This window comes from Odocoileus virginianus, unplaced genomic scaffold (genome assembly GCF_023699985.2).
Source record: "Odocoileus virginianus isolate 20LAN1187 ecotype Illinois unplaced genomic scaffold, Ovbor_1.2 Unplaced_Scaffold_4, whole genome shotgun sequence".
NCBI classification, from domain to species: domain Eukaryota; kingdom Metazoa; phylum Chordata; class Mammalia; order Artiodactyla; family Cervidae; genus Odocoileus; species Odocoileus virginianus.
Window position 1 is genome coordinate 640,023 of NW_027224266.1, and position 16,474 is coordinate 656,496.

At 41.8% G+C, this 16,474-nt stretch overlaps 1 protein-coding gene across 19 annotated transcripts in view; it reads right to left on the bottom strand.

The window, feature by feature from the left end:
• Positions 1-978: 978 nt before the first annotated feature.
• The window catches only part of MAP7D2 (MAP7 domain containing 2), a 98,841-nt gene continuing 83,345 nt past the window's right edge, over positions 979-16,474 (bottom strand). For 18 of the 19 annotated variants that reach the window (XM_020914410.2, XM_020914413.2, XM_020914402.2 and 15 more), the window contains 7 exons: positions 15,826-16,048; positions 14,973-15,077; positions 10,885-10,941; positions 10,355-10,433; positions 6,753-6,939; positions 4,355-4,630; positions 979-2,653 (listed from right to left, as the gene is read on the bottom strand). In XM_020914410.2, coding sequence (XP_020770069.2) covers positions 4,381-4,630; positions 6,753-6,939; positions 10,355-10,433; positions 10,885-10,941; positions 14,973-15,077; positions 15,826-16,048 — 901 coding nt within the window. In that variant the 3' untranslated portion in view covers positions 979-2,653; positions 4,355-4,380. The remainder of the gene's footprint in view (positions 2,654-4,354; positions 4,631-6,752; positions 6,940-10,354; positions 10,434-10,884; positions 10,942-14,972; positions 15,078-15,825; positions 16,049-16,474) is intronic. The other variant, XM_020914405.2, reaches the window with a different exon arrangement.

Below are 16,474 nucleotides of genomic sequence, written 5' to 3' on the forward strand. Positions count from 1 at the left end.
AGACTACCTGTAAAGGCTTCTCTTTTCTAATGTTCCTAAGAGTTCTTGCTACATTTTCTTACACAACTGAGCTTCCTGAGTAACACTAAAGAGTGGGGATGGATGTCACTCAGTGTTGTGCCCCAATGTAATGGGTATAACTCTAGAAACAAGTTATTTCTTTACATTTGCTTTCCAAATAAAAAAAAAATTATGAAAGAATTTGACTAAGAGAAAACCTGTAGTTACTAAGAAAGATTTAGAATGTCACAAAACAGAAATTTCTCTTGGGAATGACTAGCCACCACTATAACCCTCTGGTCAGAGCTCATGATGACAGAAGCTACTTTATAATGCCACAGTCCAAGGCCAGCACATGGAAAAAATTAGGATGTCCACTCCTGTATCCTCATTAGGGGCTTTGTCATCAGAACTAAGGAGAGCTTCACTGACTGAGTCCTCAACTTCAGAGATGGCAGCCCCAGAAGTTACCACAAAGATCCGACATCCCTATTTCAGTCCTGGCCCCTCAGCTCCTGGTCTTGGTTGGAACTGCCTTCCAGGCTGTAAACAAGTCATGATTTAGATGCAAAAAAGTTGGGGTTTCAGCTTACTGGAAAACAGGGGTCATCATTTCCATTATAATTTTGTTTAAATGCCAGATTGCTCTGTGGGATGTTTTTGGAGATTACACTAAGGTTAACTGCATCTTCGCCAGCTAGAAATCCCTCACATCACTGGTATGAAAGTAGAGCAACTTTACTATACTTACAAGTTCCTCATGTCTTGGGAAAGCTCATCACTGAAGCTTATTTCCACAGTTGGCTTCAGTTGGAACTGGTAATAGAGGAATTTCCATGAGTTATATAGGGAAAGGACACCCACACGGGATTTTAAATTTTTTTCCAATAAGATTTTAGACATCTGGTATCTGGTTTGGTTTCAGCACATTTTTTTTCATTGACCCTATAGAAACAAACAAAGCACTACAGAGCATCAGACTCTTTAATGAAAATGTATTTCACAGTAAACACAATGTACACGTCATGCAAATGAGGCATCACCACGATCACAATGGTGCTGTGAGGTATAACAGATGCAAGAAAACAGACATTTAGCAAAACAGGGCTGTAAAAAAGATGGTGAGACATTTTTGAAAGTCAGACCATGCTACCATTTTCTGTGTGCTTGTCATAAAAGGGATTTTTCCCCAGACAGTCATCAAGATCCATGGCACTGTATTATTGGAGGCATGTATTTTATTTAGTATATACACCATACACAAACATACACCATTTCCGTAACTAATAGTCTTACACTGTAGCTGGTTTTAAGAGCACATGAACAAGATTACTACTGAGACTTCTTTGTACATTCTGGTTGCAAACTTCAGTCAGAATTATGGGTCTTTCCAAACTCTTTATTGTACAAGATAAAAAAAGTTTTCAAAGAAGAAAAGGTTATTTTAATCTGAAAGTCACATTTCACCACAAGAAATGAAGAAAACATACTGCTGCTGCTGTTGCTGCTAAGTCGCTTCAGTCATGTCCGACTCTGTGTGACCCCATAGATGGCAGCCCACCAGGCTCCCCTGTCCCTGGGATTCTCCAGGCAAGAATACTGGAGTGGGTTGCCATTTCCTTCTCCAATAGAAAACATACTATTATATGGCAAAAACATGTGGAGTATACATACATTCTACCGTCATTTTCCCCTGTCCAGATGTTTTTATGTTCAAGTCTGTTATAGTGCCATTTTGGAGCCAGTGCAGGGCCCCTTGTCTCAGAGCACTATGCTTTTCATTTGTGCCTGGTTTTATTAGAGATGAACAAACAAACAAAAGGCCCAAGAGCCAAGAAGAAAACAGCAACAACATGAAAAGCAACCACCTGTGCAGGAGATGAACAAATCATTCAATCCAGAAGCCACCTGAAGGTTTGAAGTGACTATAGCTTGAAAGATTTAAAGGTGCAACATGAAAAGGTCCTTGCAAGATTCAGGTGCTCAAGTCTGGAGGAATATGCCTAAGAGAGCAGACAGTCTTCCATGCTGTTCAATGACTTCCTTAACTCAGCCAGACTCACTCTGCTGGCCGCCCAAGGAGCAATGAGAAGCAACACATTTTGCAGGCGGCTAAGCTTAATAATATTAAATGTGGCTTCTTGATAAAAACTTCCAGCAAAGAAACCTCAGAGATGAGGGAAACCCTCCAGAATTTGTTCTCCTTCTACAGAGCCAGGGAGATATGCAGCCCAAGTTCAATGTATGTTTAAATAGAGTCTGGGTAAATGTCTAGAATATTTACCAGAAAAGACATCTAAATGTTTATATGCTTCAAGTTTGGGGATAAGAATGGTTATAAGGTGACTTTTCAAGTCAAAATCACACGGGTTATTCAGAAGATCACTATGATAATAGAGGAGTACAGGAAGCGCTTTATCAGCAGCTAAAGATCATAAATAGAACTGTAACATGGAACTCTGCTAAAGCCCGAAAAGGCCACTGTCTCAAGCTTCTACTGAGAGTGGCCAGCGTTTGACATACTAATAAGGAATGCAGTTACATTTCAATTTAATAGTTTAGAATCCAGCAGTTAAAGACGACTGAAGTTTCTTCAGAGGGCCGGCAGCTCAGATTTGACTACCAGCAGCTTCATGGGTTCTCCAAACACCACCTGTGTCAATTCAAAACCAAAACCAGGTGAAACCAATGGAGAGACAATATTTTGCAATTTGTAGCATCTATTCTCTGTCACTAAAATGGTCATGCAGTGTGGGACTTTCTACCTTCTTAGTAACTACATTTCCTTGACTTATAGTACCTCTCAATGAAAGTGCTGCAGCATTTTGTGTAAGACTATTCTTTGGGGAGTGGGATCAAATTTTCTTCATGTGGGACTATCCTAAAACCTGCAGGATGTTTAATGTCACAAGTTTTGCTTTCCAAATGCCAGTGCTGCCTCCAGCCATTGTGACAACAACCCGCTCCAACACATTTACAGTCGGGGTGGTGCCACCTCTGGCTGAGAAGAATTTGCTAACTAGACTATATGACAAATGAAAATATATAAGGAATGTAAATAAATTATTTAGCCAAGATTTTTTTTTTTTGGACAGGGATTTTGGACTTTTTTTAGTTAGAGAGGTAGGAAATATATTTGAGGAGCCATGAACACTCTTCTAGGTTTTGCGGATTTTCTGGTCCTTATTTGATACTGAGGTAGGTGAACCAAAGGGTACAATGTACTCTAACAACAAAAGAAACCTCTCACTAAATATTAATCCATGTAACTGTCAGGGAAATAAAACACTCAGGTGACTTTTTTAAAGTGTCCAAGAAAAGTAGCTACTCTTCCAACCAGGGATATGGTTTATTTTAAAAACTACCTGTCACGCATTCCCTCTCATATGTGAAAAGGACCACAATTGCTTCCCCAAAGCCAAGAGAACCAAACTCTAAAATGCACTGTCTATAGTCAGTAGCTGAGGTCATGCAGAAATAAGCATTTGAGACACGGTGACCCCAGTCACGTGGCCTCCCCAACTTGTTTCCTTGTTTGAGAAATAGAAAGGTTGGACTAAGTCACATCAAAGCACTATTATAGGAGTGGAATATCATAAAACAAGGTGACTTGTTGAGAACAGAAAATTTTTGTTAACAGTCTAAAATGGGAGCAGCAATTAGTTATGAAAGGCTCTGATGATAGATTCTGTTTTCATCATTCAAAACTAAGCCCCAAAATCTGAAGTAAAGCCAACAGGAGGTGATTATAACTACACACAAATTCAGAGTGCTTATAACCCATAAATGTAACTTACTCAAAGAAGGAGCTTCTAGAAACACTTTGGCAAGAAAAAAAGGCCAAAGGAAGGGAACAAAAGCTTCAGGCATAAACTTCAGTTCTTCCCCCCTTGCCTCAGATATGATCCAAGAACAGATGTTTGCTTTGAAAGAATCCAGAAGAAGTCAACAGAACAGCAAATCACTTGGCCCAACACTCACCAATGCATATGAGTGATTCTAGATAGAATGTAGGATATCACTGAATAAAACTGGTGGGGGGAATTCTTTTGTCTCTAAAAAGTTGCTACTTGAGACAGATGGCTGGTCAAACTTTTAGCCAGTGCTTCTACACACACTGCCCCAAACAGCAGGGGTGAGCACAAGGGGTGTGGTGCTGAAGGCTCTTGTCTGAAGGATTCATTTGAAATCCATCTCAATTCTTGTGTGTACTGCAATATATACCATGAATTCACATTTATATTTGTGCTTTTTAAATAAAATTGACCATCCAGGAGGCTGAGTGATGTTTATCTTATCTTCACAAACCCAGGTTGAAGAGTTACAGAATTAGACTGTCATCAAAAGACTGTACCTTTCATTAAAGAGATGTTGTATTTGTCAACAGAAGGTGTTCAGAGTATTTTCTTGGCCAGGACTGTTAAATCCTTCGATCAGGTTTTTGTTACAGTCATCCAGGCTGAGATTTTCACTGGATCTCTTGGGGAAAATGGGGGGGCCAGTGAAATCTAAGAGATCTTGAAGTGCTCGGGCATTACCAGTTCCATTTTGGTCCAGAGATACCCCAGGAATCATTTCACTCACTGGTGAAAATTCTGGGATAGAGATAAGCTCTTCTTTTGAAACAGGACTGGAGGGCGGAGGGAGAGAGGGAAGGAGAGAGAGATGGAGAGATAGAGAGACAGACAGACACAACTATTAATTCTACTTGTCATATTTTGTTATACTACTCTTCTTTCCTAGAGAAGATGGATTTAGAGCCAGAGTTTGTGTGTAACACATTATAAAAGATACAGGTTAGTTCAAGTCTGAGACACTGACAGAAATGAAGCCCCCAGGAATGAGAACAGGGAAGTGGATTTGAGACAGGAGGGAAAGGGGCAGGGCACAACCTTTAAAAGAATGACATAACCCTTGAGGATACAACAAAAACTGGTTAGAATGGATTAGGCCCAAGATGGTGGAAGACTGGACATCCACAAGACCTTGGGCCTCATTATATGCCCACTGTAATGCATTAGTATATGATAACTGACACACACGAAGATGCCATGACAGTTCAGAGAAGTTACATGGTGTGTCAACCATAGGCCTAGCTCAGATGAGCAATGGGCTGGGATGTGAAGCCCCCTCACCAGGGGTCTCTCTGAACAGCCAGAGTAGGGCTGCTGTCAGGTTTGTCTGTTTGGTTTTTTTCCCTCCTCTGTAAGAGCTGGGAGAAGAATCTAGAAAAACTAGCTGAACTGCAGAAGCTCAGATGATCTGTCTCCCTCACACTGAATATAGTTAAAGCGAAGCAGCTGACCTAACACCACTTCCGGTGGCTGAAGCCTGGGCAAACTGTTTCATTACTGGGAATGCCTGCCCCATTTCCACCATGACCACGTCCATTCCCGGGATTTTATCAGCTGGTCAGAGCATGGGGAGGACAGAATGGTGCCATAAGCTTGGGCGCTGCCCCCAGGAGTCACCCTTCTCCAAATGCAGAGGCAGCCACAGTAAGAATGCAGCACACACACAAAACTCCTTCATTTCCTTGAAACTTGGCCAGTTCCAGGTCTCGTCCAGTTCCCTCACCCAGAGGCAGAAAAAATAAACACAACTGCCTCAACGTGGCATGGGGTGGGTGGGTGGGTAGGTATTGTGTTATCCTTTATGATGCCTCAGCAGTTCCCACCTACTGGAGGGGACAGAGTAGCACCAATCAGGGGAAGTCTCCCCGGACAGTGGCGGGGGGTGGCAAGGGCTGAGGAGGTCCTGTTATCAGACTGCTCAGGACTCACTCTACTGGGGACAGGGTGGCTGGACTCCGTGCTTTCACATTATGTGGCTTGAGGCCAGCTGTGATATTTACAATCAGTGTGCCCTGGGAAAGGCCCTGCTCCCCAACCCCTCACCCTAGACCGAGGCTGAGAATTCACAGGAAGGAGAGAAGGGTAAGCTGCAGCAGGCTGGAGCTCTGGCAGAGCTTGTGCAAAATCCTGGCATTCCCTCCTGAACACAGAGAAGACCCCAACTCCAGTCTCTGGCCCAAGCCCAGCCTAACTGAGCATTCCTTTTGTTGGGGAATAATTTGCCAGGTGATGTTATCCAAAACACACCAGTTAAGAATTCCTTAAGTTGTTAGGATCTGAAAGCAAACTAGTTCCTTTATCAAGTCTCCAATGACAAGTCTATTTAAACATGAGACACTGGACACAGTTGGGTGGGCCCTTTTGGTGCCCCACCCAGATCCCCTTTACCTGTGGTTGTGCCCATCCTTCAGCTGCTATGAACTCACAGCTGACATGCTTCCTCTGGACAACTGCCTTGACTGATGGATGCGTCCCCACCCCAGATTCTCCACGGTCAACAGCTGATGAACACAGTGCCATGAAGGCCCCGTCTTTATCACAGTCAGAGCCCTCTCTGGTGGAACACCATCCTGCAGAGCTCCATGAGACCAGCTGAGACTGCATCCTTGCTTAGTGACTTCCCCTGCCCAATCCTGCTTCCCTCCCACTCCCTTCTCCTGAGAGCTCTCCTCTGCTAAAATCCATGCCTCAGAATCCCTGTTCCGGGTTCTGCTTCTAGGGAACTCAACCCAAAATACGGATATTACTTATACCATGGTTAGTTTTCCTGAATAGAAACTGCACCTATTTTAGGTGTGTACAAAGATTTGGGGGTGGAAAAGATGAAGAAATTAACTAAGGGATGGTGGAGGTATCTGGGGAAGAGATGAGGCTCAAATGCAAAAGCAATGTAGTTACCTCATATCCATAGACTGAACTTCTTCAGTTGAATCATCCAGACTGTTTGATTTCCCATCAAGGGCATCCAGATGAACAAGTCCCTCAACTGGTTTAAGTTCATCAGTGAAAACATCTTGAGGGAAAGTTTCTGGGGCAGCATGTTCCACAACATTTACTTCCTGGCAGGTGTTCAATACACTGATTTCTGATAGAGAACACAAAGTCATTCCATTAATCATAAAATATACCAATGAAATAACATGGGGAATATCTGTGTAGGCAATTAATCCTCTGCTTTACCAATGACACAACATCTTTTGTAAAAAGAATCCCAGGCAGTCACCTTCATACCAGGAAGAGAAGACAAATGACATCATCTGTGTTTGTGCAGGGCTCATGGCCCACTCTCCCCACTTCATGGATCACAGCTCTGTTGTGGTGAAGGGGCTTGTGTAACTCAATGAAGCTATGAGCCATGCCATGCAGGGCCACTCAAGACGGACAGGTCATAGTGAAGAGTTCTGACAAAACATGGTCCACTGGAGGAGGAAATGGCAACCCACTCCAGTATTCTTGCCTGGAGAACCCCATGGACAGTATGAAAAGGCAAAAAGATATGACACAGAAGATGAGCCCCCCAGGTCAGAAGGTGTCCAATATGCTACTGGGGAAGAGTGGAGGGCAATTACTAACAGCTCCAGAAAGAATGAAGCAGCTGGGCCAAAGCAGAAACAATGCTCAGCTGTGGATGTGTCTGGTGGTGAAAGTAAAGTCCAATGCTATAAAGAACAATATTGCATAGGAACCTGGAATGTTAGGCCCATGAATCAAGGTAAATTGGATGTGGTCAAGCAGGAGATGGCAAGACTGAACATCAACATCTTAGGAATCAGGGAACTAAATGGACAGGAATGGCAAATTTAATTCATTATATTTACTACTGTGGGCAAGAATTCCTTAGAAGAAATGAAAGAGTGCTCACAGTCAACAATGCAGTCCTAAATGCAGTACTTGGGTGCAATCTCAAAAGTGACAGAATAAGCTAGTCTCGTTTCCATGGCAAATGATTCAACATCACAGTAATCTGAGTTTATGCTCCAATCACTGATGCTGAACAAGCTTAAGTTGACCAGTTCTATGAAGATCTACAATACATTCTAGGACTAACACCAAAAAAATATTTCCTTTTCATCGTAGGGGATGGGGATGCAAAAGTAGGAAGTCAAGAGATACCCAGAATAACAGGCAAGTTTGGTCTTAAAGAGTACAAAATAAAGCAGGGCAAAAGCTAACAGAGTTTTGTCATGAGAACACGCTGGTCATAGCAAACACACTCTTCCAACAACCCAACTCTATACACATGGACATCTCCAGATGTCAATACCAAAATTGGATTGACTATGTTCTTTGCAGCTGCTGAAGATGGAGAAGCTCTATACAGGCAGCAAAAAACAAGACCAGGAGTTGACTGTGGCTCAGATCATCAGCTCCTTATTGAAAAATTCAGGCTCAAAGTAAAGAAAGCAGGGGAAACCACTAGGCCATTTAGGTATTTGACCTAAGTCAAATCCCTTATGATTACACAGGGGAGGTGACAAATAGATTCAATGGATTAGATTTGGTAGACAGAGTGCTTGGAGAACTATGGATAGAAGTTCGTAATATTGTACAGGAGGTGGTGACCAAAACCATCCCCCCCAAAAAGAAATACAAGAAAGTCAAAGTGGTTGTCTGAGAAGGCTTTACAAATAGCTGAGGAAAGAAGAGAAGGAAAGGCAAGGGAGAAAGGGAAAGATACACCTAACTGAATGCAGAGTTCCAGGGAATAGCAAGGAGAGATAAGAAGGTTTTCTTAAATGAGCAATACAAAAGAGTGAAAACAACAGAATGGGAAAGACTAGAGATCTCTTCAAGAAAACTGGAGATATCAAGGGAACATTTCATGCAAGGATGGGCATGATAAAGGGCAGAAACAGTAAGGACCTAACAGAAGCAGAAGAGATTAAGAAGTGGCAAGAATACACAGAAGAACTATGTACAAAGAAAGGTCTTAATGACCCAGATAACCACAATAGTGTGGTCACTCACCTAGAGCCAGACATCCTGGAGTGTGAAGTCAAGTGGGCCTTAGGAAACATTACTATGAACAAAGCTAGTGGAGGTGATGGAATTCCAGCTGAGCTATTTCAAATCCTAAAAGATGATGCTGTTAAAGTGCTGCACTCAATATGTCAGTAAATTTGGAAAACTCAGCAGTGGCCACAAGATTGGAAAAGATCAGTTTTCATTCCCCAAAGAAGGGCAATGCCAAAGAATGTTCAACTACTGTATAATTGCATTTGTTTCACATGTTTGGAATATTATGCTCAAAATCCTTCAAATTAGGCTTCAGCAGTACATGAACTGAGAACTTCCAGATGTACAAGCTGGGTTTCGAAGAGGCAGAAAAACCAGAGATCAAATTGCCAACATTCGTTGGATCATGGAGAAAGCAAGGGAATTCCAGAAAAACATCTACTTCTGCTTCACTGACTATGCTAAAGCCTTTGACTGTGTGGATCACAACAATCTGTGGAAAATTCTTGCTTGTTGCTTCTTGGAAGGAAAGCTATGACAAACCTAGACAGTATGTTAAAAAGCAGAGACATCACTTTGCCAACAAAGGTCCATCTAGTCAAAGCTGTGGTTTTTCCAGTAGTCATGGATGGATGTGAGAGTTGGACCATAAAAATGGCTGAGCACCAAAGAATTGGTGCTTTTGAATTGTGTGCTGGAGAAGACTCTTGAGAGCTCCTTGGAGTGTAAAATCTGCCAGTCCTAAAGGAAATCAATCATCCCTGAATATTCATTGGAAGGACTGATGCTGAAGCTGAATCTCCAATACTTTGGCCACCTGATGTGAAGAGCCGACTCACTGGAAAAGACCCTGATGCTGGGAAAGATTTGAAGGCAAAAGGAGAAGAGGGTGGCAGAAGATGAAATCATTAGATAGCATCACTGACTCAATGGGCATGAATTTGAGCAAACTCCAGGAAATAGTGGAGGACAGAGGAGTCTGGCATGCTACAGTCCGTGGGGTTGCAACATCGGACACAACTTAGTGACTGAACAACAACATGACTCACCCAGGAAACTTGATGTCATATTCTGTTCAGGTCCCCAGGCTCTTGAGCCACAAGGCAAAAGAGAAATGTGAAGAGTGACTCTGAGATGGACATATGTTTTCTGACTCTGGCCGCCATGAAACCTGAGGAGCTTTAAGAATCCATGACAGAAAAGAGCTGGACTATACAGAAGTCTCGAAGGCAGGAGAAACTGCTGTAGAACAGAGTCAGTTCTTAACAGAACGTGACCAGCAATTAAGCCCTCTAGAAAGCAGCCTAGACAGCAGATGACCCGGCTCTGGTGCTGGGGTTATTAGAGTAACTGAGGGGCCTACTGGTTTTCAAGTGGACCTGTAGAGATGGGAACTCCCCCCGGAGTGGGGTGGTGGGGAGAAGTACATGGGCTCCTGGCAGTGACAACGCTCTCTAGACTCATAGGTGCTATTTCCCTACAAGGAACACCGTGAGCCCTCACTTTCTGAAATGAAGAACCCAAGAACCAGATCCCACACTCACCTATTTTGTTAGGGACCACGGGTTCTGCCTTATTTTCCACACACAGAGCAGACTGAAGCTCCACTTTTGGGTTTTCTTTCTGAAAACACACAGAGGGAAGGTAGGCTTTATGTACCAAGACAAATGCTTTTGAAAAGCATCAGGGGATATTTGGAACCATGCTGAGCCATCTGTCTGTTCCATGGTAATTCTTTGAATTTTCTGAGTGTATTATAAATCAGCTGTGTTTCCCATAGTAATATGCCACCATTCTCTTTTTTTTATCTGTGGACTACAGTGCTTCTCCCTGCATCCCTACCTCCACTTCTCCAAGGAAATTTTTATTACCACCCCATCCCAGAAACTCCTCTCTTAGACTCCTCTTTCCTTTTAGACACCAACAGTCTTCTTAATCTAGCCAGGAACAAAGCAGGAAGAACCTATTTTTTTCCTGGCTTATGCTCTCTGAGACCTACAACATCACTGAATATATTCTACTATTATGTTCTTCTCAGTACATGAATTATTAAAATGGCATTCTGAATGCCTACCTTCACTTCCAAAGATGCATCACTCTTTCTTGTTCTCTTCATAATTTCATCTATTCTCTGGAAATCAAAAAGAAACAGGTAAGAGGACTACACCAAAAAAGATGTCCTTTTCATCACAGGGGACTGGAATGCAAAAGAAGGAAGTCAAGAGATACCTGGAATAACAGATAAGTTTGGCCTTGGAAAACAAAATGAAGCAGGGCAAAGGCTAATAGAGTTCTGCCAAGAGAACGCACTGGTCATAGCAAGCACCCTCTTCCAACAACACAAGAGACGACTCTACACATGGACATCACCAGATGGTCAATATCAAAATCAGATTGATTATATTATTTGCAGCTGAAGATGGAGAAGCTCTATACAGTTAGCAAAAACAAGACTGGGAGCTGACTGTGGCTCAGATCATGAACTCCTTATTACAAAATTCAGACTTAAATTGAAGAAAGTAGGGAAAACCACTAGGCCATTCAGGTATAACCTAAATCAAATCCCTTATGATTATACAGTGGAAGTGACAAATAGATTCAAGGGATTAGATCTGATAGAGTGCCTGAAGAACTATGGACGGAGGTTCATGACATTGTATAGGAGGCAGTGATCAAGACCATCCCCAAGAAAAAGAAATGCAAAAAGGCAAAATGGTTGTCTGAGGAGGCCTTACAAATAGCTGAGAAAAGAAGAGAAGTGAAAGGCAAAGGAGAAAAGGAAAAATATACCCAACTGAATGCAGAGTTCCAAAGAATAGCAAGGAGAGATAAGAAAGCCTTCCTCAGTGATCAATGCAAAGAAATAGAGGAAAATGATAGAATGGGAAAGACTAGAGATCTCTTCAAGAAAATCAGAGATACCAAGGGAACATTTCATGCAAAGATGGGCACAATAAAGGACAGAAATGGTATGGACCTAACAGAAGCAGAAGATATTAAGAAGAGGTGGCAAGAATACACAGAAGAACTATACAAAAAAGATCTTAATGACCCAGATAACCACAATGGTATGATCACTCACCTAGAGCCAGACATCCTGGAATGCAAAGTCAAGTGGGCCTTAGGAAGCATCACTATGAACAAAGCTAGTGGAGGTGATGGAATTTCAGCTGAGCTATTTCAAATCCTAAAAGATGATGATATGAAAGTGCTGCACTCAATATGCCAGCAGGAAAAAGGTCAGTTTTCATTCCAATCCCAAAGAAGGGCAATGCCAAAGAATGTTCAAACTACTGCACAATTGCACTCATTTCACATGCTAGCAAAGTAATGCTCAAAATTCTCCAAGCTAGGCTTCAACAGTATGTGAACTGAGAACTTCCAGATGTTCAAGCTGGATTTAGAAAAGGCAGAGGAACCAGAGATCAAATTGCCAACATCCGCTGGATCATAGAAAAAGCAAGAGAATTCCAGAAAAACATCTACTTCTGCTTTACTGACTATGCCAAAGCCTTTGACTGTGTGGATCACAACAAACTGTGGAAAATTCTTAAAGAGATGGGAATACCAGATCACCTTACCTGCCTCCTGAGAAACCTGTATGCAGGTCAAGAAGCAACAGTTAGAACTGGACATGGAACAAAACCGGCTGGTTCAAAATTGGGAAAGGAGTATCTCAAGGCTGTATATTGTCACTTTGCTTACTTAACTTATATGCAGAGTACATCATGAGAAATGCCTGGCTGGATAAAGCACAAGCTGGAATCAAGATTGCTGGGAGAAATGTCAATAACCTCAGATATGCAGGTGATACCACCGTTATGGCAGAAAGTGAAGAGGAACTGAAGAGCCTCTTGATGAAAGTGAAAGAGGATAGTGAAAAAGCTGGCTGAAAACTCAACATTCAAAAAACTAAGATCATATACACAATGGAATACTACTCAGCCATTAAAAAGAATACATCTGAATCAAGTCTAATGAGATGGATAAAACTGGAGCCCATTATACAGAGTGAAGTAAGCTAAAAAGATAAATACCAATACAGTATACTAACACATATATATGGAATTTAGAAAGATGGTAATGATAACCCTATATGCAAGACAGAAAAAGAGATACAGATGTATAGAACAGACTTTTGGACTCTATGGGAGAAGGCGAGGGTGGGATGATCCTGAGAGAACAGCATCGAAACATGTATACTATCAAGTGTGAAACAGACTGCCAGTCCAGGTTGGATGCATGAGACAAGTGCTCGGGGCTGGTGCACTGGGATGACCCAGAGGGATGGGATGGGGAGGGAGGTGGGAAGGGGGTTCAGGATGGGGAACACATGTAAATCCATGGCTGATTCATGTCAGTGCATGGCAAAAACCACTACAATATTGTAAAGTAATTAGCTTCCAACTAATAAAAATAAATGGGGAGAAAAAAAACTAAGATCATGGCATCAGGTCCCATCACTTCATGGCAAATAGATGGGAAACAATGGAAACAGTGACAGACTTTATTTTCTTGGGCTCCAAAATCACTGTGGATGGTGACTGCAGCCATGAAATTAAAAGACACTTGCTCCTTGGAAGGAAAACTATGACAAACCTAGACAGTGTATTAAAAAGTAGAGAAAAAAAAAGTAGACATAACTTTGTTTAAAGGTCCATATAGTCAAAGCTATGGTTCTTCCAGTAGTCATGTATGGATGTGAGAGTTGGACCATATAAAGAAGACTGAGTGCTGAAGAATTGATTTTGAACTGTGGTGTTGGAGAAGACTCTTGAGAGTCCCTTGGACTGCAAGGAGATTCAACCAGTCCATCCTAAAGGAAATCAGTCCTGAATATTCATTAGAAGGATTGATGCTGAAGCTCCAATATTTTGGCCACCTGATGAGAAGAGCCTACTCATTAGAAAAGACCCTGATGCTAGGAAAGACTGAAGGCAGAAGGAGAAGGGCATGACAGAGGATGAGATGGTTAGATGGCATCACCAACTCAATGGACGAGTTTGCTCAAGCTCTAGGAGATGATAAAGGACAGAGAAGCCTGGTATGCTGCAGTCCACGAGGTTGCAGAGTCAGACACGACTGAGTGACTGAACAACAACAAAGAGGACTACAAGACCGCAAGCAGATGCAAGTATCTGGGTCTGTATGCAATTTCACATTTCTCAGAGAACTCATAAAAGAGAAATCTTAGCACAGGATAATGTGTATAGAAAGTGCTTCCATTGGTTTTATAGATAAATACCTCTGCCATATGAACAAGGTCAAAAGCTTAAGAAGTGAACTAGTAAGTATCTAGAATCAATCATTTATATCCCATCTTTCTCCTTCCTCTCTTTAGCTAGAATTCAACAAATCACTACCTGTCATTCAAGAGGACCACCCAACAGAAACCCTAGCTGAAGAGCAGGAGAGGAGGCCACAAACCGGATACCACCTTAAACCCAACTTCACCCATAATTACATTAAATGTAAATGGTCTAAACATATCAATGAAAAAACAGAAACTGTCAAACTTGACTTAAATAACAAATCCTGACTCTATGCTGTTTATAGGTGTGTGTGCCCAGTCATGTTCGACTCTGCAAACCCAAGGACTGTAGCCCACCAGGCTCCTCCATCCATGGAATTTTCCAGGCAAGAATACTGCAGTGGGTTGTCACTGCCTTCTCCAATGTTGTTTATAAGGGAAACATTTTATAAGAACACACGTAGGTTCAAAGTAAAAAAATTCATCATGCAGGTGCTAATCATAAAAAGATTGACAAAGTAGAATTTAAGACAAAAAGTATTACTAGAGATAAAGAAGGAATATTTCATAATGATATAAGGGTCAATTCAACAGGAAAACTTAATAACTTGAAATATAAATTCACCTAACAGTAGAGCTTCAAAATATATGAAAACAAAAATGTATAGAACTGGAAGGAGTAATGCACAAATCCATAATCACAGATGACATTTTCAACACCCATCTCTCAGTAAATGAAAGAACAAGATGACAGAAAACTCATAAAGATACAGAAGATTTGAATAGTATGATCAATGAATTCAACCTAAATAGCAATTCTAAGAGCACTGTACTCAACAACTGCAGAACATAACTAGACTCCCTTCCTGTCCCTGCCTCATCCTAAGTATGCCTAATCCCTTAGCCCTCACCTTCTTCCTCTCCAGTCGCTCCTGCTCCATCTGTAGCATGATCTGTTCTCTTTTCAGACGCATTTGTTTAGCTGCCTCCTGGGCCTTTGCTTCTGCTGCTTCCTTCTGGTAGAAACATAGAAACCAAGGTATAGGCAATGCTAAGCTTAAGAAAACACTAGTTAATTCTCTGGGGTTTGCACTTGTTCCTCCATCTCATCATCTACCCAAAGTGGGTGCTGCTCCAATATTCAATGTGGATTTTTACAGCCTGCCCTATGACACAGCAGACATGGTTGGGTCTCACTCATACAACCTCAGTCCACCATGCAAATCACCTGCAGACACTCTGCATACAAGGTCAAGGTCTTTTTGTGTCTGAGGGCAGTCTCTGACTGTGAAGTATGCATGTGGCTAGGAGTTTCAGGAAGTTAATTCCTCAAAGTTACTTTCAGCCACAAGGGGCAGGAGCTGGAAGATAAATAATCTAGTTTCCTCATCCCTCCAAAAGGTAATTCTAAGGCATATTCCATAGTCTCCTAGAGTTCCACAGCAAACAAGTTCCAGATGCCCATAGTAACCCAGTCACCAGCGTGCTTACATTGGCTATCTTCTCACTCCCCTACCAGCTTCCTAGGATCATCTCCCAAATAAACTGCTGACACTCAAATTCTTATCCAGGGTCTGCCTTTGGGAGAACCAAAACTGACATATAACAAACATTGCCACTTCACTTGTGTTGCCCAAAGTAACTCAAATCTATTAACTAGTTCAGTTAAAGAAAATGCTTCAACATTGTAAGTCATTCAAACTTAACTAATTTTACCTAATACTAAGGCCCGTAAGGAAGTCTATATAAAGACTTGCACAGTACCTGCTTTACAATCATGGCTTTTTCCTGCTTTTCTTTTTCTTGTTTTTCCTTTTCTTGCTCTTCTTTCAACAGCAGTGCCTCCTTGGCCTTCCGCTTTGCCTCCTCTGCCACCTTCCTTTTCTCTTCCTCCTCTCGCTGCTTCTTTTCCTCTTCCTGTTTACGGGCTTCCTCTAGGCGAAGTCTTTCTTCCTCTGCCTTTCTTTTCAATTCCTCTCTCTCCAGTCTTTTGAGAATAGAACTATTGTTACAAGACAATGATGACATGCCCAAAAGACAAACCACCAAGAACTCTGTGCTAACAGTAGAGCATAATGTATGCGTGACTCGGTCATAGACACATGCATGTGAATTACCATCCACTTAAGAAAATAACTCATCCTTCCCAGAAAGCCACTCCAGTCCATACAGTTACCCAAAAAATATTAACCAGGATTGACTTCAAATTCTGTGATACTGAGAGTACTAATGTATTGATTTGTGAAAGCCTATAATGAAGAGACAGATGTTCCCTAGTCAATTTACAAATGATCACAGCCCCATCATTCTTATTCAATGACAATTGTTTAAAAACTGAGAATAAATATTTAAAACCAACTTAAGCTAGAAAAAAAACTAGAAATGTTTCAATGGCTACATCTGTGCCAGACAG